The 24,410-nt window shown below is 42.9% G+C and overlaps 1 protein-coding gene across 1 annotated transcript in view; it reads right to left on the reverse strand.

Annotated features, from left to right (window-relative positions):
* Positions 1-8,851: 8,851 nt before the first annotated feature.
* Positions 8,852-24,410, reverse strand: part of CYYR1 (cysteine and tyrosine rich 1) — a 94,726-nt gene continuing 79,167 nt past the window's right edge. The window contains exons 3-4 of the mRNA XM_075062018.1: positions 14,367-14,524; positions 8,852-10,852 (exon numbers count right to left, since the gene is read on the reverse strand). Of these exons, the coding sequence (XP_074918119.1) occupies positions 10,719-10,852; positions 14,367-14,524 (292 nt within the window). The 3' untranslated portion in view covers positions 8,852-10,718. The remainder of the gene's footprint in view (positions 10,853-14,366; positions 14,525-24,410) is intronic.

A 24,410-nucleotide genomic window follows, 5' to 3' on the forward strand; every position in this document is an offset into this window, starting at 1 on the left:
TCTTAAATGACAGATTTTGTTAAATATCCTTCAGGAAAATGCACAACAATTTCTCCTACTGCAGGATAGGTGAAATTCTCCCTCATTCCAAAACCAAATCTTTGGATATCAATTTCCATCCCTATCCTGAGTAATCTATTTGTGTCCAAGATGGGCTGGGTCTGTGCAACTTATTACTTAAAAAAAGGAAATGTTCAGATAAGCACAGATAAATATTCTTGTTTGTCATCATGTTAAGGCCCACAGATCTGTTACAAGGGGATTTTCATAGCAGTGTGCCTCTGGGGATGGGAAGTAAGAGCATTCTTTAAATATGGATCTCCAAAAAGAGAGAGACTACATATCCTCCATCTGCCCTTGTCCCCCAAGCCATGGTGAAGTCTTCTGCCAAAAAAAACCATTCCTAAATTGCTAAAAATTGGTTGACCAATGCGCATAATTTGGTGAATTGATGTATGAATGGCTACGCAGCTGCCTAACCGATCTCAACACAGAAGGCCTAACTCCTCTTCCCTGACAGCATCACTGCCACTCTTTCCCTCCTGTCTTTTATATGGTTCTTAGGGAAGATGAAAGGGCGGGAAGGCATATATCAGAGACATTGCCCTTCTTTGTGAGAGGTTATTCCCCACCTCATTCCCTGGTCCTGAGACATACAGAGGTCACAGGGCACTTCACAGTTTTTTTTCCAGATGCAAAGAAGTCAAAAGCACCAGACCACCAACTGGACATAAAAAGTGTGAGGCTATTTCTGGGTGCAGGTTCAACTCTGCTTAATCCAACTTCTGCTATTTCTGTAGTGGTGTCTCCTCACCAATGGGGGAGACAGAAACTTGCTCGGCCCAGGACAGTTGTTGATTTTTTTCTTTGGGAGAGGGCTGATTGTGTGTTTCCTAGTTTACTTATGAAATCCCCATCAGACACATTGATTGTTATGATTAGAATAGTATGCTATCGATGGAAGGAACAGTGCTTTGCCACTGCAATGAATCATTGTGTTCCAGCTAGTGGATGCTCTGCTGTGTCTCTTCCTCGTGGCCATTCCTTGGATTGACTTGGAACTTGAATGAGCCCCCTCCATTATTCTCAGCTGGCATCAGACATAAGAATCACATTACCTGATTTATAACGGGTAGATCTCTTCAAAAGTCTGGGTCTCTGCACTCACCAGTTGAGGGAAGGCTCTACAACTGGACCTTGATCTCTGTGTAGGGGTAACAGCAGTTACTGAATAGGTTTTAGGCTATATCTACAGTACAGACCACTCTGGGCAGTGTGTAGTATACATGCACGCAGAGCCTCCCAGCTCAGGCGTATATAGGTGCATGGCCAGTGAGGCATGGCTTGGGTGAGTAAAGCTACGCCTGAAGGGTGTGAGTATGTATGTGAATAGATACCTATAGCGAGGGGGCCTCACTCCCCGCTGCGCCTGAGAGGAACAGGCCAGAACAGGTGCTGCAACGGGCGGAGCCACTGCCGCCTGTCCTAGCCCCCTGGAAGTCAAGGGGCGGGACAGGAAGTCCAAGGCCACCGCTGCCTGTCCCCGCCCCCCAGAAGTCAAGGGGCAGGACAGGAAGTATAAAAGCTCAGCCCCAGCACTCAGTTGGGAGGAGGCTGCTGGAAAAGGCAGATGCTGGGGCCTGAGCTCCCGCTGGGCCCAGCCTACCCTGGGCTTGGTACCCAGAGGAGTGTTGGCCTGTCCTACCCCGTGCCCAGTACCCAGAGGAGTGGACTGGACCTCCCGGTGCCCGGTATCCTGAGGAACCCATGGTCTGGGACCCACCGGACCACGCCGGTGGATGGCAGGTACCCAGTGAGGGGGGGATTGGAAGTGGCCCGGGGGCAGCCGACTCCCGTCCGGCTGCAGACTCGCCTGAGCCCATGTCAGTGTGTTTCGGTCAGGATCCCCCACTGACCGTCAGCGGTGTTAACCGCTCCTAGGGCCCCGGGCTGGAACGCAGTGGAGTGGGAGGGCCTGCGTCCCCCCTGTCACCCCTTCACGGGTGGCAGACTCCCCCTCCTCTCTGGCCCGAGGAGGCCATTCCTGGTGTTTGTTGGCTCAGCCCCTCCTAAAGGGCCTGGGCCCTGAGTTGCTTGTTGCCTCCCCCTGGGCCAGGGCCCGGGCTTTCTGCACCTGAACTGCTTATTGCCCCGCCTTCCCGAAGGCCTGGGCTTCTAAACAGTTTGCTTGTTTGCTCAGCCCTGCCCCAAAGGGCCTGAGCCACCCATTAACTGTGTTTGTTTGCTCAGCCCTGCAGCAGAGCGTCTGAGCCCTAAGTGACAGTGGGTTGCCGCACAGCCCCGAAGCAAGGGGCTGGCCCTGGGCTGCCAGAGTGTGGTGAGCCAGTGTGGCTCCCCTCCGCCCCCAAGGAGGGTTGAGCCCCCGTCCCGCTCTGCTACAATACCCTATATGCTCTCTACTCACACAAGCAGCACCTCCCTGTCTACACTGCTCCTTTTAGCACTGTAGTGTCCCACTGCCTTCCTGATGCTGGAGCCTTCTCCTGTGCAAGAAAGGACTCCCTCAGCAGGAAAAGGCTCTGGCAGTGGAGCAGTAGTAGGGAAAATCTCTGCCCATAGGAAAGACTCTGGCAGTGGAGAAAGGCTGCCAGGTCCCCACTACTGGAGTCCTATTCCACCACAGGGAAAGACTCTAGCAGCAGGGAAAGGCTGCCAGCACCCTGTTGCAGAAGCCCTTCACTGCCTCAGGCAAAGGCTCCGGCAGTAGGGAGCTGCTGAAGCTTTTCCTGTGGTCTGCCCCCCTGCCAGAGCCTTTCACTGACACATGTAGCTACTCACTGCAGTGTAGACACAGCCTGCTTTTCACTTCTCTGTGTGTAGCTCCACGTACACTAGGGTGTGTAGTGTAGATGTGGCCTTATAAAAACTCTGATTCACGGAGGCATGACTGTGGATGAGATCAATATTTCCAATAGGCTCCAATAAGGACTGGATTTTTGTTTCTGTGATACCATTTATTTTCCTTAAGGCTCTCTTCAGCTTCCGTTAACATTTTGCTGAGATGGGATCATGTACATGATAGTATGGACTTCCCTATGATTGACTTTCCTGCCACCATGTGTCTGTGTGCAGCATGAATCTGAGCGACTCTAGAAACTCTATCACATGTGTTTGTAACCCATGCCAGCTTGGTGTGGTGTTCTGTCCCTCTCTAGTGGCTCCTAGTCTAGCTAGAGATTGATGAGTGTGTTACAGCCTTGCTAGGAGCCATGTGACTTTTAGTTAATGCAACAGGGGCATATGCATTTAGCCACAGATGTCCCAGGTTTGATCCCGACGATGACCAGGGTCTGTCGGTGTTATGTGTTCTTTTCAGCTTTCTCTCTATACGGAGCACTGATCACAGAAATTGCCCAGGAGAGTTAAAGTGAATGTAAAGCCAATATGAAAATTACCATGATCATGGAAAAGACCTGGGAGCTTCTTGTCAGATCAAATGGCAACTTTTAACGTTGGGGGACAAAACTGCCTTCTGTATAAAAGATGGAGGAATTGTCCATGGGATGGTAAAATGGGAATGCAAAGATAAGCCTCCTTTAGGGACTTACTTAGATGTTTGTCAGGTGTATCCCTTCTCAGTTTGTTCCCAGTTCTCTCAGGCTATAAATACAATGGGGAACAGTTTGTATAGCTTTGATATGTAGTATATGATGTATGGCTTCATCCTTGTCCTGGCATTTCAATGCTTTCGAGATTGGGAATGGGACAAAGCTGTTCCTGTGATTCTTGCACAGCTCCCTTGAATACTTCCCCTGGAGAATGAGTTGGATTGTATGACAAGGTTACCTGCAGGGGCACCTGGCTTGGTGGTCCAAGGTTTCCCTTCTGGTCTTATGTCTTATGTTCATAAATTTCATGCTTCGGGACTTCAAACAGTCACCTTCGGGGGGTAGGAAGGAAATTTGTCCCCTCAAAATGTTATGGGCTTTTTTGGTGTCCTTCATCAGATGCATCAGAGATGGTGATGTCTGTAAAGGGGACACCGGCTGGAATGGGCCGGTGCTCTTTCTAATATGCTTGGCAGGTGGGCCTTGCTCACATGATCAGGGTCTAACTGGTTGCCATAAGTGCTTTGAGGAAGGAATTTTCACTACAAGAAGATTGGCCATGCCTAGTTCCATTGACTTCAGTTGAGCTAGGCCAAATTACACCAGCTTAGTATCTGGCCCCATATTTTACATTAATAGTGAAGCATTGTCCTTACCAACCCTCTCAAGCTGTAGTTTTCTTTCATCTCTGTAAGTTTTAGTTAATCTTTTTTAGTTCTTATTCACATTGTGTAGTGCCCAAAGGGCCCCCTCATTCACTGTGATTGAAAATAATATTTTTGAGTCATGGGTTGCATAACAATAATTAAAATTTACATTGTGACTTTCACTCACTGTATACATATTAATTATTTAATTCTTACAACAGATCGATGAGGCAGGTAAGTATTATTCATCTATTTATTGACACCAATACCTTATATTATCACCTTCCTGAATCTGAGTTTCCCAAATCCTTCTTTGGATTATTTCCACTGTACCAGTTATACGTGGATATTTTAATAGATATCTATAGTTTTCTGATTTCCTTTATTAAAAGATTATAGTTAATATTAATCTTTCTTTTGGATTATATGCAAGACAAAGGTTTCAACCATTTAATTTCTCTGTGCCTCAGTTCCCCATTTGTAAAGTAAAATATAATAATAATAATACTTTATTTCTTTTACTCTTATATGTACATTGCAAAATTTTAAAGGCATGGACAGTTTTACAATGTGGATGTACATCATATTGGGGCACTGATCTTGGTTGAGGCCTCTAGGCATTACTGCAACACAAATACATGCATTGATAAATAAAAATAACACAATAATAGTGACCACTTGCTGTCATTAAAGACTCCAGTCATACTTCTTTCTCAAGATTTCTTGTGCAGACCCTGATTTCCAGAGCAAACTCTTATTTGGATAAATACATTCCATCTATCTTAATTCCATGTCCAGTTCAAGGGATTAAGGCATTTTTCTTTGCTTCCTGTCCCAAACTCTGTGTTCTGTGCTCTTAAATACATGTCCCGTTTCATTCCATGGTTGAATACATTTCAGTGGTGGTTGAAAGATTCCTGTACATCTAGTTAGTAAAGCATTCAGGGATCCTTTAGGATGAAAGGTGCTATAGAAATGTAAAATGCTATTAATTATTATTATTCTAATACATCGGCATTAGCACTTTATGAACTACCCCAATCCATACAAATATTGCTGTGGTTTAACAAAAGGTCTCAGGAATATTAGCTTTAAATTGAAAGGATGTATTTTGACAATAGAATACTGTTACTATGGATTTACTTGCTTTATGAAGCATTATCATCTTTGCTAAAATTTGCTAAACATTCCCCATTACGCTTTCAAACTAATCAACATTAAAAGAGTAAATCCTTTAATTTTTCATTATGAAAAGTTTATATTGCCACTAATGATCTATTCATTGGAGTGTGTTATTTAAGTAATGATAGTCAAGTACATTTAACTTCCTATGGCTTTGCCTTGACCTTTTAACTCCTCTAACTGATCATTACCTAACTGTAAACCCCCCCAAATGGGTCATTAATGCTTAAATAGATTTCTCTTGCTATTGCTAGAATATACTCTGGGAGCAGAATGGTGTCTAAAGAGATTCTTGTTTGTGAGTGCATTACTCTGTATGAAGATAAAGAATTACCAAATAAAAATGAAGTTAGTGCAATAAATAATGATTTTCTATACTTACTAATAAATGACTGAGGGAGTACACACATTCTTTCCTGTTCCACAAAGGACGACTCATCAGTCTTGGGTGTCAGAGCACATGCAGCTCTCATCAGCAGCATCATGTAGATTCTAATACACAGCATCAATCATGTCTCAGGTAACCATCTAAGTGGATGTGCTAAAATACAACACCAAGTGAGTAGCTCATGGGAGCAGCTACTATAGTTTTGGCATAGGAAACCTTGCCCTCCATAGCTAAGTCAGCACAGAAGTCATGAGTTAAAGTGGCGCTAGTGGAGGCTGCAGTGAGAATTGGAGCATGGAGACACAATATATGATTCACCAAGGCAAGCAGTGAAGGCAGCACGGTCAATGCCAACCCAAATTAGTGGCATCGTTCACTGCCAGGTTAAGAGATTAATAGACAGACCAATTATTCATTGTCTGCCATAAAGTGTATTCCAATATTCCTTCTCTCATTAGAATACACTGTAGGACCTTAGACTGAGGGATGTGAAAGTAGATGTGACTACATGCAAGCCATCTTTACTTTAATCCATTCATTTGCAAGTTAGTCAGATCATGGTGAATAAATGATTCCTGACCAGCAATAGAATCACAGACTGTCAGGGTTGGACGGGACCTCAGCAGGTCATCTAGTCCAACCTCCTGCTCAAAGCAGGACCAATCCCCAGACAGATTTTTACCTCAGTTCCCTAAATACTTAAGGGCTTTGAGCAGTGAAAGTGTCGAAAGACATATTTCCATTTTAATACCAGTTCTTCATTTCAGATGTTATATTAAGTTTTGTCTTTTTGCAGAAAAATAGTTAATCTAAAAAGATTTTTTTTTAAATATTCATGCAAAGAAAATAAAGCTTGAGGTATAAACAAGATACACAGTGGAAAAAATTATAATGGTTTATAGCACTGATCCAACTAAGATCTTTAAGTGCTACACAGCCCCAAGTTCTGAATTCAACTAAATTCAACTCTGTGTCTATTTAAGACAGTGAAACTCTTCTTTCTTGTTATGCAGCAACTGTTTCTTTGCTATGTTGCTTACATTTAATAAACCCTCCAAACTTTCTTTCATCTGCTTATATTGTACATGCACCACAGTTTGCTTTAAGAAGGCCATTTAACCTCTTCTCAAACACTCCAAAAGTACTCAATTGTATATAGATACATCATCTGCTTTGATAGGGCTTGATGCATACTCCTTCAGTGATAAAATTCCAGCTGACTTGCAGAAAAGGAGCAGTTTTATGCTTCATTCTGCAATCAGCCAGGGCAAGGGATAATGTAAATCACTTATGAGACATTGAATCATCCTCTGATATGGCCCAAATTTCTTTTGAGAAAATTAATGTACAAAGTGTGCACCCCAAGGTTCTCGCTTACTGGGGTCCCATCAAACAAAAGATCTGTTTATTTTTGTGAGATGCTAAAATGAATTTCTAAGACTGTCCTCCTAAATCAGGGGCTGGCAAAATTTTTGGGCTGAAGGCCGCATTGGGTTTCCAAAATTGTATGCCAAACAGCCAGGCATGGCCTGGCCCCCACCCCCTATCCAACCCCTCCTGCTTCTTGCCCCCTGGGACTCCGACCCCATCCAACCACCCCTTCTCCCTGTCCCCTGATTGCCCCTGGAACTCCTGGCCCTGACTGTTCCCCGCTGCTCCATCCAACTCCCCTCTCCTTCCTGAGTGCCCCCTAGTAATCCCTGCCCCCATTCAAAGCCCCTGTTCCCCGCCCTCTGACCACCCTGACCCCTATCCACGTCCCCGCCCCCTGACCTACATCTGCACTGCCCAGAGCACCAGGACGGGCAGCTGTGCCACCCGGCTGGAGCCAGCACCGAACACTGGTTCAGGCCACGGCTCTGCAGCTGCTCTGCCTCAGGAGCTTGCAGCCCCAGCTCCCAGAGCATTGCGCCAGCAGCAGAGTAAGCTGAGGCTGCGGGGGAGGGGGAACAGCAGGGGAGGGGCTAGGCTCCTGGTGCAGGAGCTCAGGGCTGGGCAGGAGGGTCCCATGGGCTGGATGTGGCCTGCAGGCCATAGTGTGCCCACCTCTGTCCTAAATACATGAGCTATTTATGCAATCTAGATACCTTATCAACCAGGACAATCTTTACAACAGGATACTCTCAGTGATGTGCAATCTCAAAGCTGTGACTTAAACTGTGGTTCTCTTGACCAATGATTTCTCACTAATTACCAGAAATGCCTCTTCCCATAAGAGCTGTACTTTATTACTTGTTCTGACTAATGTCACTATAAGACAGATCTTTAAAATGAGGGAAGATTTATGATTCAGAAGACATTTAGATTTTCCTGTTCCGTTCAGGAAACTGTAAGAGGTTAAATGTACAATGTAGCATGAGCTCATCAAATAAAAATGCAACGGTAAAACTGCTCCCTGAGATGTATTTGTATATGCATTACATTGTTACAGAACAGAAAATCCAGAAATGAGGGAAGGAAAAGTACTCATTTCATTTGTACCTTCCTCTCCCATGGGCAATTATTTTGGCATAAAAAGCATCATCAGGTGTGATCAGCTGTAAAAAGGCACGTGGCATTGCTATGGGAGAGGAAGGACTTCATGCAGAGAATATGATGCTTGCTCTGTTATGCAGGCTGACCACTAGTTGAGACTGGTATATTGGCAGACATGCCATTATCCTAACAGATGGTCATGAGCAGGGGAAGCCAAAATATTATAATCAGGAACCCTACTGTCAAGAACATTTTAGGCTCTATCTAGGAACAGCTGCCTGTCCCTTGTGAGAAGCCATATTAATGAATAATGTGACACACCATTATTACTCCAGCCGGGAGCTGGATTAACTTTAACAATCAGATAATTTTGGATTCGAGTGCACAACGCCAAAAGGAATAATAATAAAATCTCCATTCTTTGTTGAAGGTGCTATGAAACTCACTACAACCAAGTTCTGTGGGACAGTCCAATTTCCTCTGAATAGATTAAAAAATTTAAATAGTACACAATGCTCAGTCTGGCCAAAGGCCATGTAACAGCCCTTTGAAACACATTCTGTTGAGAATAAAGTCTTTTATGCTTTCAGGAGCTTAAAACTGCCCAAACAGGAAGGGGCAAATACTATTCCAAAGTACTAGCAAAGATAGTTATTAAGGCCTAGATTCAACAAGGTATTTAAGCTTGCGAATACCTGTCAGCATGTGAGTACTCCCGCTGAAGTCTGTGAGATCATTCATGTGCTTAACGCTACACTAGCGCCCAGAACCTTACCGAATCAAGGCCTCAACACCTACAGTGCTCTTCATTTGGGACCTAATTCAAAGCCCAATAATGTCAATGGGAGTCTTTCTAATGACTTCAGTAGGCTTTGGTTCAGGTCCTCAGTGAATCACCTTTCTTCTTATTTTGTAATACATTGTATGTCCATGAAAATCTCCAGCTGAGGGCTATGGGCTAGTTTTTAAATAAACACATTCTGAGCCTTAAGAATCATGATATAAACCTGGAGTTTATATGCATAAAAAAGGCTGTTTCCACAGCTTTGTGAATTCCGGTCACCATAACTTCTTGATATGCTATATCATTTTTCCTCTTCTACTTTTTACATAAGTTGAGGAGCATACAAATAATGAAGGAAGCCATAAAAAGCCCATACAACAGCTGTAAATGTTACACAATAGTAAATTCAAATAGAAAAATCCATGTTTTTGTTCCAACAACTCTCTAATGAAGGACATTTACCAACAATGCCTGCAAAGTGATTCTGAAAAAGAGAAGAGATCAGGACAGAACTGCATATACCCCTAATTTGTGTGCGCAGTTCTTAAACAGGATGGGAAATCCAACTCTGATCTCTCTTTCAATCTATGGAGCCCAATCACTTTTGAATAACCAAGACAACTCATTCCCCTATCTTCTCTGACAACAGCAACATTTACAGTCCCTCTGCATGCATCTTCCTTTATGTTGACTATTAGCTTGTCAGAACAAATGTTCAATTAAAATTACTACTGACCTTCATACAGTTTAATCAACAATCAAACTGCAGGAAAAATCTATGAAGCCTTAATAACCTTGGGTTTTCCCCCTCCAAAACTATTTCAGGATTTTGTTGAATCTAATTTACTTTCAAAATTAAAGTATTGTCTAGTGACCTAAAAAATCTGTATACAGTATTTAAATCCATATAAAAAGATTTGTCTATAATTTATAGTGAAAGCTACATACAAAAACTTTCTGTATACTTAGATTATAGGCTACAAACCAGACAATCTCCTTAAAAGTAGGCACTTAAAATACCCTGTGTTTTGGTCAAAAGTAGTTACATATTTTGGCCACTGAATGACTTTAATAAACTTCTTGTTTGCAATATACCTATCAGATCCTAAATACTGCTATGCTGAATAGGTCATCTGGTATTCCTATTTTGGAATGGAAGTCAATAAGTAGCTTCCATCTTTCTTTTTCTTCCTTATCTGCATCACTTCAAGGAAAGATACGATACAGGTTTGTAGACAACAGTTGGAATTGTCCTCCCAGAATAGACCCCAACTGCTGTATCTCATGCTCTGAAGAGGAAGCTTATTAACCATTTTTATCATACATTCCTTTAAATGGAAAAATTATATTCCAGTTCACTTTAACAGGTTGCTAAAGCAAGCCAGCAGAATTTTCGATGATGCTAACCACTGTTGACTAGGCTGTAAGTCCTAGTAGCTGTTTCTTTTATTGTGCTTTAGTTTATTTGTGAATTACAGTGATCTGGGATGGACTATACTTTTCGTCATCCCTTAGAAGTCATCCTGAGCCACACCAACTGTCCTCTGTTACACTAACAGCAGGCAGCATATGTGGATGTAGGCCCCATCTTATTTGCTCCTGAGCCAACAATATCTGTCCATAATGTGCTGGTTGATTTAACAGGCACTTTGTATCTCTTTAAAGCCCATTAATTATTTCCCTGAATATCCAGGGTAAGGAGGAGGTGGCGGATACTGTATTGAAGTCTGTGGAGTTGGAGTGTAAGGTGGAGGTAGATCTGCTGCGTATTCCATCTCATATTCATAACTATAAGGTGGAGGAGCCACTGAAAGTGAAAGAGAAGGAGAATTAGTTTGAAAAGTATAATTTAACCAAATCAATACGATTTAGGTGGGGAAGGTTTCCTGTAGCAAATAGCTCTACTCATTGTGGGACAAAGCTTGAGGTCTTCTCTGAGGTTTCTAGCCAATGGGAGCTGAGAGGAGTGGTGCCAGTGGGTGAGAGCTGCGTGGAGCCATTTGCGTACCTCCGCCTAGGACCGGACCTGCTGCTGGCTGTTTCCAGGGTGCTGCTGGGGAGCCACCTGAAGTAAGCCCCAATCCTGTGCCCCATACCCCTGCTCCAGCCCTGAGTGCCCCCAAATCTGGAGTCCCTTCCTGCACCCCAAACCCCTTATCCCTGGCCCCACCCCACAGCCCTTATCCCATCCCGCACTGCAACCCCCTGTCCCAGCCTAGAACTCCCTCCCATACCCTGAACCCCCCATTCCCAACCCCATCTCATAGCCCTCACCCCCACACCCCAACCCTCTGCCCCAGCCCTGAGCCCCTCCCACACCCCTCATCCCCAACTCTGTTGGGTCGCGGGCATCAACAATTTTCTTCAACTGGGTCGCCAGAAAAAAGGTTTGAAAACCACTGCCCTAGTGTGTGGTTCTTCACAGCCCCACATCTCATCATGGAGATGTCCCACCTCCCCCACTTGAGGCTACATTGATAAGAGGTTGGACTGCCTGATGATAGTGAGAAGATGTGAACCCAGGATGTGTGCACTGCAAGGTAAAATCAGATCCTAGTGCAAAGGAGAGATAATGGCACTTCCTCAAAATCCACTCAGAGCTGAAGTTGAGGCAGAAGGAAAAGATTTCCATAGCTTGCCACCTATCTCAAAGACAGCTCCTAGCTAGGGTGGGAGAAATAATTTCTCACAGTGTGCGCCATCCTCCAAAACCTGCTTCTGCTGAAGCACAGAGCCTCCCCCCGAAAGGATATTAATACCAGGGACAGGGAAAATGGAGAACTAAAATGCTTCCTGCAGGAGATGAATGGATAAGGATGAAACACAGTGAGAAAAGATGTCTAGAGACCTCCATTTTGTTTTTGCATACTAACTTTGCTCTTTAGCGATTCATGAATGAGAATTCTAATGAGTCCGATAGTACTCTTTATTACTCAACTCTCTATGTTATGCAAAGCAATGTTTCTATAATGAGGATGATTATAGCTAAGTTTCGTGCAGCTGGCAAGTATGGGAGTGAGGGGGAAGACAGACACATTGAGCATAGGAGACTGCAGTATGGACACATGCACATAACTATGTAGTGAAACAGGGAGACCGTCAGGCAAAAATAGTATAGTCTGGAGTGGCATTGTCTTTGCTGCTGAACCCAAGTATGGTACAGAATCCCATTTTTAAGGCAAGGGGAATTCCTATAGAGCAGCATGACTGATTTTATTGTTCGTAAAATATATAAACACAAAACTTTTATTAGGGTAATTTCAAAAGTTGCCAAAATTAGAGCATAAAATAAGAAACCAGCCCAAGTCATACAACTGATACATTTTTTTAGGCTGTAAGCTCTTTGGCGCAGGGATTGCCTCTTAGCATGTGAATACAAATATTTAATAATATTTTAAAAGCCCTTGTTCATTTTCACAGACAGATCTTAGCATTAAGGACTTAATCCTGCCAAGTGTTAAGAGTCTTCTACTCCCACCCCTGGAATTTGCAGGAGGCACATAAGATGTTCCAGGACTGGGCCCTTCAATGTACTTTATGTGATTCTACTGTTTCTATGTCACAAGGAGTATTTTATCTTGAAAAGATTTTGTTTACAGGACCTGGCCAATCTCCTACTTACACATGGGGTTGTTGTTGTTTGTTTTGGGTTTTTTTTTTTTTTTAAAGACCTGTCCTTAAAAAATTATTCACTAAAGCAATTTCCCTAATTTGATACCTGGAAAATCAACTGGATGGTACTTGCACATTCTCCTGAGACAATATAATAAGATCTCCCTCTCTCTCTCTGTCATGGCTTCTTGTGCTGTTTTTCAGCCTTATTGTATCACAGGTATTCATTTCTGATATTGGAACATAACCACCAAACCCATTCATTGGAGTATCAAATGCCCTGGCTTCACTTTGACATGCAACCAACATGATAGACAACTGATTGATTTGCATGCCCTGCCATCATGATCATTATTCCTTAAGTAACACAAAACCATTAAGAAAGGGCTGGATGGTGGAAAACTAGAATATGTTTAGTTTAATAGCATTTGTATTTTCCATAGCAAACCATGCACAGTATTTTAGGGATTGACTACGTAAACTGTAACTTGGAAATGAAGTGTATATTTTAATATTAATGTTCATGTGTTTGAAATAAAATTTATTATTCTTTACTAAGCATTCAAAAGAGTTCTAGGTGCTTCAGAAAAGCAAGCGGAGACACAATTTCTGCTCCAAGAAGTCTACAGGAGAAGGTCTGAGGAACGAACTTTGTGGGGTGTGTGGCTCAGCAAAACCTTCAGAGGGGGATGTGGATCAGCAAAATCTGTCCTCTGATATGACCTGGGTGGAACAATGCAAAATGATCCACATCGAGATTTCCTCTTCCAAAACCCCTTGCAGTTGTGAATCCAGGCCAATCTGCAATATGTTCGGCTTCCAGAAGCTTGAAATGCAGATACTATTAAATTATTTAGATAAACACTTCCTTTCCATTGTATAGACCTTCCCCAAGCACTGAAACCACAACCACCCAACTCTTGAACATTTGATGGGATGGCAGGATGCACTTTACACTGCTCTGGAATAGTTTTTGAAGTATCTTAGGATATGTCTACACTGCAATAGGATTCCGATGGTTGGCCTGTGCTAAATGACTCAGGCTCATGGGGCTGTTTAGTTGTAGTATAGACACCTGGGCTCAGGCTGGAACCTGGGCCATGGGACCTTGCAAGGTGGAAGGGTAACAGAGCTCGGCATGCAGCCTGAATCCGAATGTCTGCACTGCAATTAAACAGCCCCGCGAGCCCGAGTCCATTGGCACAGACCAGTTTTAATTGCAGCGTAGACATGCCCTCAGTTTTTGGGAACAACTGTCCTTTGTTGACATCTTTATGGCTTTATTTTACTTACTATGAACCAAGAGTGGATGTAACCTCCCCATTTAATGGCTGCACTTAATTAAACTCTTCTTATTGTAGTCAAGAGGGGCACTGACCACCTGCGACCCCGACAGATCTAATCCTGGCCTGGAGAGGAGGCCTGAAGATGGGGACGGAGGTGCTGGAGAGTGAGCCTGGTCCACACTCAACCTGTAGTGGTGGATCCTGTCCTGGGGGGATGGGCTTGGTTCCTTGTTCTGGGTGTTGCAATGGGGTGGCCAGGGTTGCAGCACTACTCAGGTTTGCAGCATTATTAGGGGGTTTATGATTTCTGTGGGTAAAATTGCCACTGCTATGAAATCATAATGATTAAAGAATATAGCTCTTATGAACATTTCCTATGGAATTCTTTGGCAATCTTGTGAAGGGGTAGCTTAGCATCCTCACCCGGATAGGTGCTGATGGTGTTGATGTGCGTAGTTCTGATGACCCCTACTCGAGTCCCACGGTTGTTCTTCATGCACATGCAGATACAGATGGCGATGCCGGCAATCACTCCCATGATAAATACGATACCAAATACAATCCCTGCTATTGCTGTGCCTCTGCAATGTAAGAGGAAATATGCAGTCAGTTTCAGCCAAAGGAAGTTTAAAGAAAGAAATCCTTTCCTCTTCAGCGTTCCTCACTTTAAACAAAAATGCGTACTGATTATTGGAAATACCACAGCAATCCACCCATCACAGCATCTAAACAAACATGAAGATTCCAGACACACACAAAATGAGACAGTTAATTCAAAGTCACCTAGAACATTGAGCCAGGTCATTCTTTAGATTTACTGTATGTTAAATTGTCTCATTCCAGGCCAGGCATAAATGACTTTTAAATATTGTGCAGGACAGTTTCTCCTCCACCCCATTATGCAGTTTTCTCCCTAGAAGGAAAATCACTATTCTTTTCTCTTTAGAAAAAGGTAAAGTTTCCCATAGTAATTCTAAGGGCATCCCAAGGTGCTTGCATGGTATGTTTCCATCTGCATTGTTCTTGTCTTTGCTACATTTTGGGTCAGAACATTTTTTTTTAGTACACAGAATTGTGTACCTGTCCAACTCCAGACCCCCAGATTTAAGAGAACCTTCTCTATTGTGAACAATAAGAAGCAAATTCAATTTGGTCATTCTTTCCCACATCTTCTGGTGCATCCAGCATGTATACTTGCACAATGATTAAAACAAAACAACAGTCATAGGGGTTCAATTTACCCCAGTTACTTTTCCCCCCAAAGTGATTAATCAGACTGTAGTTCCAAACCATTTGGAAGAAGGAAGCCCTGTTGCACTTACACTTTGGGTCAAAATTTTTCTTTTAGGTATACATGAAGCGCTCCTGATATTGAGGACCAACATTAGCCCTTATGATACACCCTAGGCTCGCTCAATCTTGTTATTCTCCGCAGTCAGTGAAGCATGCACAATGTGCAAGATGCTCCAAAACCTCTGTTAGTCTATAAGGTGCCACAGGATTCGTTGCTGCTTTTACAGATTCAGACTAACACGGCTACCCCTCTGATAATGTGCAAGATAGTATTGATAGTTGTGACTTTTACAAAGAAAACATAGTTTACTGAATATTTTTATTCTGTGCATCATTTTACTTTCAAACCAGGATTCTAGATAGCAACCTTGTGGATACTTTTATGTATATTTTATGTCTTCTAATTTGATACTTTGTTCAATAACAAATAAGCTACAATAGGACATCTTACAATGCACAGAATAAAGAAAGCATTGCGAAAACCTGAAAACGATAAATAAAACAGGGTTTATAATGTGTTGGTTTTCATATACAAGTGTCAGCCCTGGAATGCATTTCAAAATTCTGAGTGCCCAACTGCTTCAGTTGAAGTCAATGAAGTCAACTGCAAGAGCCCAATACTTCTGAAAATCAGACCATTTATTCATGGGTCTAAATGCAGATCCAGGGGCCTCTCTAGATCTACAAACGGGACTTAGGCCCAGTGTTTTGTGCCCAAGGGAATCCACAGCCCTGAGTGAGGCATCCAGGCTCTTATTACAGCAAAGAGGGAGACTCAGGGGCCTACGAATGGGATTCACAGAGGCCATCATCCTGAAGAACCATCTAGGCTAGCCAGAAGGAAATGCTTATGCCCTCAAAGGGAGTTAGATGCCTGACTCCCATCAGGATTCACAGTTGTGTACCCTCTCCTGATGGTAGGCACTTAAGCCAGCCCTTTCTCACAAAGAACAGTGGTGGTGGCACTTCCTTATAGCCAATAGCCCAGCGTTTAGAGTGTTTGCTCAGGATGTGGGAGACCCAGATTCAAGTCCCCACTCTGTCCATCTTGAGTGCAGTTCTCCTACATTGCAGGTATGTCATAGCTATCTGACAATGGGCTATTCTGGGGTGGGTCTATCTCAATCTCTCCTGTTGAAGCGATTCCACACTTTTTTTATAAAACATTTGTATGGTTATTACAGCAGACTGGAATTGGTGCTCTAACCACTGGGCCACAGAGTCATTCTCACTGGCCCAAAGCATATATAAAGTATTTTATAAAACACTAAAATAAGGGAACTCACCTGGGATGCGGGAGACCCCGGGTTCTTCTGAATTACTCAGAGGGGGGATTTAAACCTCAATCTCTCATGCTCTAACAACTGGACTACTGGGCATAATGGGTACAGTGGCAACTCCTTGTTCTGTAGGGGGCCTGATCCTGTAGATAGTTCCCAGGAACCTCTGCCAGAGCAGGCCCTGCAGCTGGGATAGGCAGGGAATTGCCTAGTTTGAGAATCCTGCCAGGGTTTAGATGCTAAGCAGCTCAGCAGTATCAGGAATTAGATGGCTTTGTGCACGCGCACCAACAGAAATGCAGAGGTCTTTACTGGTAGAAACGTAGACACCTAAGGACTTTATTCACCAACAGAAATGCAGAGGTCTTTACTGGTAGAAACGTAGACACCTAAGGACTTTATTCACCTATAGGGTTAGGCAGCAGCTTTGCAGGAGTTCTTTTAATATGCAGAATTGTGTACCTGTCCAACTCCAGGCCCACAGATTTAGGAGAACCTTCTCTATTGTGAAGAATACATTTTTTATTTAGGTGTCTAAAGGTGCTTACATCTCTTTATTGGTCTAACCCTTAGTGTTCACCAACAGGTGTTAAGTGTTCCACACTTTGACTCAAGCCTAGAAATGTGAGACATGGGAAGCCCCTTATTTGTAACATAACAGAATGTTGCAACATTAGACTATGTGACTGACGTCTTCCAGCTGTCAAGTTCATCCAGTTCTCTCTGGGACTAAGTTAGTCACTTTTGGAACAACAGGCACATTAAAAAATAAATTAAAATTCTGAAAAGACTTTGTGAGAAATTCTTTCACTTCCAAAGAGTCTTCTTATGACACTACCAAAAAGTAAGACAAAACAAAAACCAAAGGGATAATGAAAGCTCCATTTATTACAAACAACTGCAGAGCTGTGAATGTTTCCATTATATCCATTAAATGGATGAATCATTGTGACCTTCCCCTAGAGTACAATATCAGAAAATCATACGGTAAGTTTTTGTGCTTAAACCATCTCATAGGTGAAAGAAACAGAACCTGAAACCAAACATCCCTGGACTGCTGGCTATAATTTTAGTATTTTATTTTTCCTTTGTATACGTAAAGCAGGTCTTCCACATGAACTGTTCAACAGTAATGTTCAAAATATGCAAATCTACTCTGCCACACTCATTCACTCAAGCTCTTGAGATTAAAACAATTCACTATTTTTTCATTATTATTACAGCCTACAAACTGAGGGGAATTCAAACCATAGTTAAAAGAATAAAGGCCAATCCTACCCTCCACCCCCACTCTTTCCCCCCCTCAAAAAAAAAAAAATCTCAAAACCAGTGTCACCCACGTCTCTGGAAACAGTGACTGACCTAAAAATGCAACAATATAAAAACAGCGGGGCCATATTCTGTATTTCTTATGCCGAGTTAATATTTTACAACATGAGTAGACTTGAAATCAATGGGACTACTCATGGTGTAAGGTACTACTCAATGTAAATGTGGCAAAATATGTCCAAATACCTGGATGAGGAGCAATTCCTATTAGTGCTCAAATACTCCACTGGTACTTAGGCTTGTTTACACTTAAAAGTTTGCCAGTATAGCTATGCCAGGAAACCCTCTTCGTCATGTTCCTGAAAAATGCAACTTTAAGTGAAACAATGTTAAACAAATCCAACTTTTCCATAAGATGTAATGTACATGTGGGGGGTTAGGTTTCGAAGAAATTATTTTTTGGGCAGACAAAAGGCATTATATACTGTACAGTACTGTTCTGTAGTTTGGTTGGGAAGTGCTCCTGGCTTACCCCACACAGGCACAGCCCACTGCAGGCAAGGACGCTAGGAAGCACCTTTGCAGCAGCAGCGGCAGCTTCCTCAGAAAAGAACAGGCACCGACTTTGCTGGGAATGCTCCAGGCCCACCTCTTCCTGTCCCTGCTCCACTCCAGGCCTACCTCTTCCCACCTCCACTCCCCTTCCTCTCCGGAGCAGCTGCATCCGTGCTCCTCCTCCTCCCCCCCGAAAGTCCTAAGCACCACCAAACCACTGTGTACGAAAGAGGAGGCGGAAAAGAGGAACTTGTGCAATGCTCCCTTGTAAAGTCGCTGCTCTTCCACAGAATCTTACAAGCACTGGACAGAGCAGGCAGCCAAACGACGTTATAAGGGAGCATTGCACAACTTCAAACAAGCATGTTCCCTAACTGAGCAGTGATGTAACTTTGAAACAACGTTAAGTGGGAGGATGTTAAGTGAGGAGTTACTGTACTTGCAAAAAAAATAAGTGCTTTTGCAAACATAGGTTACACTGGTTCAGTAAGAAAGCTAAGCTATACCAAAAGTACTTTGCTAGTACTACTAGGACTTTTACCAGCAAGCTAGGTCCTCAGAAACCCAAAAGAACAACATAGCCCTGCCAGCTAAACTCTTAAGCGTAGACCTGGCCTTAGATACTAAGGTAATGAGTCCAAAAAAAATTGCCTAGATAGCTAAACATTTTTGTTTCTATTTATGAAGTCAGATTTTGTATTAAAGTGGTGTTTAGCGATTAGCTTTTAGACAGTTTGTTAATGACAGCATAAGGCATGGAGAAGGAACTGCCTAAACTCAAATGGCTTTTCTGTTCAAGTAGGGGCTGATCCAAAGCCCGCTGAATCAGATCCACGGGTCATGCATTTTACATCGTTGTGTGAGCCAAGTACTTCATTTGTTTAAAAAAAAAAAAGATTAAGAGGATTTTGAAGAGAACAGCATTAAAGTGCTATCTGCTAATCAGCTGAACATTAAGAACATGCTGTTAAGAGGTGCTGGGCACCCACAGCTCCCACTGACTTCAGCTGGAGCTCTGAGTGCTCTGCACTTCTGAAAATCAGGCTCCAAAAGGCTAAAACTCTCAGAATCAAGTTCTGACATGACTAGAATGTTGGAATGACTGTTCTGTGGATATGATGTAAAAATAAATACTTGTTCACTCTGTGGATAACCTTTGGTATGGCTACAATGTAAAAAGCAAAATCATAAATATATTTATTTATCCTTCTGATGTGGCCAAATTTTGTCAATGCTATTTTCACATTCTTGTTCAATTAAATACCCTATAAAGAAATTCATCAACTTTTATATTATAAAATGCATGCTCTCTCTCTCTCTTTCACTCAGTACTAAGATGATACAGATGACATTTTTCATGCTATCATCACTGCAAGTTTCTTCAAGGGGGAGTGTCTTTAGAGAAAAAGGACAGCAAAGCAAATGAAGATCTAGAAACTGCACAGCAGAATCACACAGCAACTAGGAAGATGTGAAGGAAAGAGAAAACTTTGAAGTACAACAGTTTAAAGGAAACCTTATGCAAGGTTCATCATAGAAAAGATACGCCTAGAGGGAAAAAAATATAGCCATAGAAATAGTGACGGAAAAAGAGTATACAGAAATGTAAAGAGGAAGAAGAAAAGATTTTTTTTTGTAAAAAAGTGAAATTCCAAAGGACATCCTTGGGGTAACAATAAAATATTCAAAAGACAAGTTTTCTTCCTCCATCACTAACAACACATTTCTATTTACCAGTCAACATTTCTGCTGGTGCAAGGCCCACAGAATTTCTTCAGATCTTCTGCTGGGCTGCACAGGGAGACTGTCAGTAAAGGATGATCTAAGAAGCCTCTGAACCTCACATTCACCACATAGGCGGTCTCGCTAACTACCCTACATAGGCTGTCACAGAGGGTGTTAATGGGTGGATGAGAGGGAGAATGGGCACACAACTGGTGAATGCAATGGCCTTAATGCCCTGCACAAATGGCAGAGGGGCAGCAGCTACTACTCTAACTCACTGCTGTGTAAATGGGAGGGAGGCACAAGAGGTTCTCGGGTGAGGGCATGAAGAAATTGGGATCCTCTGGGTCCCTCAGGAGGCGCTGCCATAATAACGGGAGTGAGATTAAAAAAAAAAAAAAAGATTAGGTATTGTGGGATGGGAGCAGGATTAAAAAAAAATTTGTCCTCCCACATTGCAAACAACATGAATGCCCCAGCCAGCAGCTGCCACTCTCTGGCTGTCCAATGCTGAAGGCAGCGCCGCCATCAGCAACAGCACTGTCCCCCATTACTACTGCGCTGTTACTGGCAGTGGTGCTGCCTTCATTGCTGGGCGGCTGGAGCGCAGCAGCTGCTGGTCAGGGTATTGCCACCCTCATGTTTGCGCTGGTGCATTCAATTCTGAGACTGGTAAGGGGGGCATGACTGGAAAAGTTTGGGCACCACTGCTCTAACTCGTCGGCTAGAGTAGTGACTACTGAGGACAGCGCAGTGACTGTACTACAGCTCCACACCCATATTCTACACCGAAGGGGGTAGATTTCACCTACTTGACTTCCTACCCTGCAGTGACTTGATAACTTAGAATTTATGCAAATGAAGTGAATTTCAACCTTGATTAATGAAACAAATACTATATTTCCAGTGACATCTACTTTGCACTGTGGCTTGTATGCCTCTGAAGTATAAAATGCAGACGATCTATAGCTTAGACTTACTTCAGAGTAATTGTGGCTATTGAACACCTCTCCCGGCTTGAACATACAAAACAATGTAGAGGTTTTCCTGAAATTTAAAGAGCTAATCTACACAGAGTTTTTCTAGTGGTATGTAGTAGGGATTTAGTCAGGCTGGCTTCAGATCCATTCACTGCCTCACTTTCTGCCTCTCAGACTCCCCAGTGACTCAATATAGGATTTCATGCATCAAATAACACCCCCCTTTGGGGGGTGGGGTGGGGTCTGGTTTACTGATGCAAAGTTCAAAAGAAATACAAGAAATTCCACCCAGTCTTCCCTGCTGTCCCACAGCCCTTAGTGCACGATTCTTAGTCCTGTCCCTGCTGAGATTTTGCTCCAGCAGGCTTGCTCCCTGCACTCTAACCTTCCTAGCTGGCTGCTGCTCTCTACAGAATTGCACTTACCAGTTTCTCTACCTGGGACCTAAGAAAGGGCTTTCTACATGGAGCAGCTCATGCAGTCATCCTGGCTCCTTTAAATCTTTCCCTGACCTCAGGCTGCCCTTATATTTCCCAGCAGGTCTGCTTCTGAGGCCATGTCTATACGACGCGCCGTATCGGCGCGTTACAATTGATTGCTCGGGGATCGATATATCGCGTCTCATCTAGACGCGATATATCGATCCCTGAGCGCGCTTACATCGATTCCGGAACTCCACCAAAACCAACGGAGTTCCGGAATCGACATGGCGAGCCGCGCACATCGATCCCGCGCGGTGAAGACGGGTGAGTAGATTGATTTTAAATAATCGATTTCAGCTATGCTATTCTCATAGCTGAAATTGGGTATCTAAAATCGATTTTCGCGCGTCGTGTAGACACGGCCTCAGTCACATGCTCCCATCCCTTGCTACCTGGACTTATTCCCTTCACCTGCAGAGGTGGGCTGAGCCCAATACTCTTAAAGGGTCAGCTCACTATGTGACACACATGGTTATATCAGTTTAGAACACAATATAGTAGTGTTCTAGTATGCCTCTAGTATGGACAAAGTTATATGAGCATAAACTCCTTATATTGGGGTAGTTTACTCTGGGAAATTTACAGAAATCCAGCCTAACAGGGTTTAAGAAATATTGTGCCTAAAAGACATATGACGGCCAGCATCCTCACTGTATTTTATTATGTTTCAGTACAGTAAGGGGGTACTGTTTTCACAATCCTCATTTCATGCATCTGATCTATCAAGTCTCAATTTTCTGTATTTTTTTTTAGTTTTCCAGTTAATTTGTTGCCAGTTGTTGGCACCAGGGGTTTGTTGACTTTGAATTTTTGTAAATACTGTACATCAATAATGGTACATGTATCACAAATTTTGGAATACTACTGCTAGTACTAATATAGCTCTTAAAGGGTTTTCCCTAGTGTGTTAAAAAATGAAGTTACAGGATTAAAAAACAGTCACTCTCTGAGATGCTATTATAAAAAATAATATTTTATGCTCTTTGATCCTCTGTTCCGGCATATGGCATGTTTGGAAAATGAACTCTTTGGACCTTTAATTAAGTCTGATTTTGCTGTGTTTATATAGGCAGAACTTCCACTGAATTTATTGGGACTAACATGCATGTAAGGTCCGCAGCAAAATTCCAGCAGGTTCATGTGCACTTTTTCCTCACACACAGAGGGCAGATTCATGCCTTTTGGGCTGTGGGTGTTCAAAATGCACCTCCCCTCCATCCCAGCAGGGGCAGCTGTACCTGAAAGGGATTTACCTTCCCATGGAAGGCAAACTACTCTACTATTACTATTCTGCAGGAATTTTGCCAGGGAGGGAAGCTTTAATTTATGGCTGGGACACTAAAGGACAGTGGTTCTCAAACTTTTGTCCTGGTGACCCCTTTCACATAGCAAGTCTCTGAGTGCGACCCCCCCTTATAAATTAAAAACACTCTTTAATATATTTAACACTACTATAAATGCTGGAGGCAAAGCAGGGTTTGTGGTGGAGGCTGATAGCTGGTGACCCCCCCATGTAATAAGCTCACGACCCCGGAGCCCTGCTATAGGAGTTCCATTGGCAAAGCTTACTTTAGACTGGTTGATTCAGTACATCCTCTGGCTTCCCAGGGCTTGTTGCTTCTGGGCAGACTTTCCACCACAATGTGATCATAACCCTGGAACACCTTAATAAAAGCCTGTGTAACCTGGGCTGCATAAAGTCAGAAAACTGCCAAACCTAGGACTCAGTGAAATTGTTTGGCTAGCTAGTATGCAGTTGCAGGGCCAAAACCTGATACAGGTTATGTCAGTTCTTTTTACAGGCCAGAGTTTGGTCAAGAGGCCAGAGACCCAGTAAACAGTGAACAATCTTAGCTGAAAGAAACAGAACAAACAAGAGACAACCTTGCTTTTTACTAAGATAAAATTGGTCAGCAAAATGCCAGATGGGGAGCAATAATTGGCACTTTTATCTGAAGCTGCAAACAGACCAAAGGAATGAAAGAAGCCCATTATGTTTGTGTCCACTCCTCTGGCAGAGGAGGTTGCCATGCTCTCCTCACACACCAAACTTGAGTTTATGGAAGAGGCTCAAACATGTCAGTAGGAGATATGACATCCTTCTCCTGCTTCTCACAGATACCAATGTCTGCCTTTAGAAACAAAAATGAAAATCTCTATTGCCATACACTTTTCAAGTGTCTTTTTGTTTTAATCGCCAGAGATGTACCTGTTGGATAATCAGAAGGGCTACCTCATTCCTATGGACTCCAAATCAAAATTCAACATATATATTTTATACTAATACACTTTATACATTGTTTAAAGAAAAACACCTGTGTACTAATTGTATGTTACTTGTTAACCTGAAACCATGGGTGGAGACATTATGCATTCTTTTGACTATTGGCTACTATGCTTATCTCGTCTTACTGCTAGACCTATCCAGGGGCTCGGGACCATCCACCCCGTCACTTCTCTCCACCCATGAAAAATCCATATAATCCTTTGTAATCAATTGTTTGGTAGTGTCTCTGAGCCTAATAAACAAAGTGACACTCCGCCAGCACAGTGCATAATAAACCCACATGCTTGATTCTACACGGCGTTGTCATAAGTAGATAGGAAAGGGTTAATTTTCTTTTACCTGCAAAGGGTGAACAAAGAGGGAACCAAACACCTGACCAGAGGACCAATCAGAGACCTGGATTTTTTTTTTTAAAGTCTGGGAGGGAACTGGAAACTCGGGGTCTTTTTTGTTTTCCTCGGCTGTGAGTAAACAAGCTTTTCTTCTAACTCCATCTTCTTTCAAATATTCTACTATAAAGTGTGAGTACAAAGGAACCAAAGTAATCGGCTGTGATGTGCTTTGATTTGTATTTACATGGGTGTTGATTTGCTGGA

This window comes from Chelonoidis abingdonii, chromosome 1, assembly GCF_003597395.2.
Source record: "Chelonoidis abingdonii isolate Lonesome George chromosome 1, CheloAbing_2.0, whole genome shotgun sequence".
NCBI classification, from domain to species: domain Eukaryota; kingdom Metazoa; phylum Chordata; order Testudines; family Testudinidae; genus Chelonoidis; species Chelonoidis abingdonii.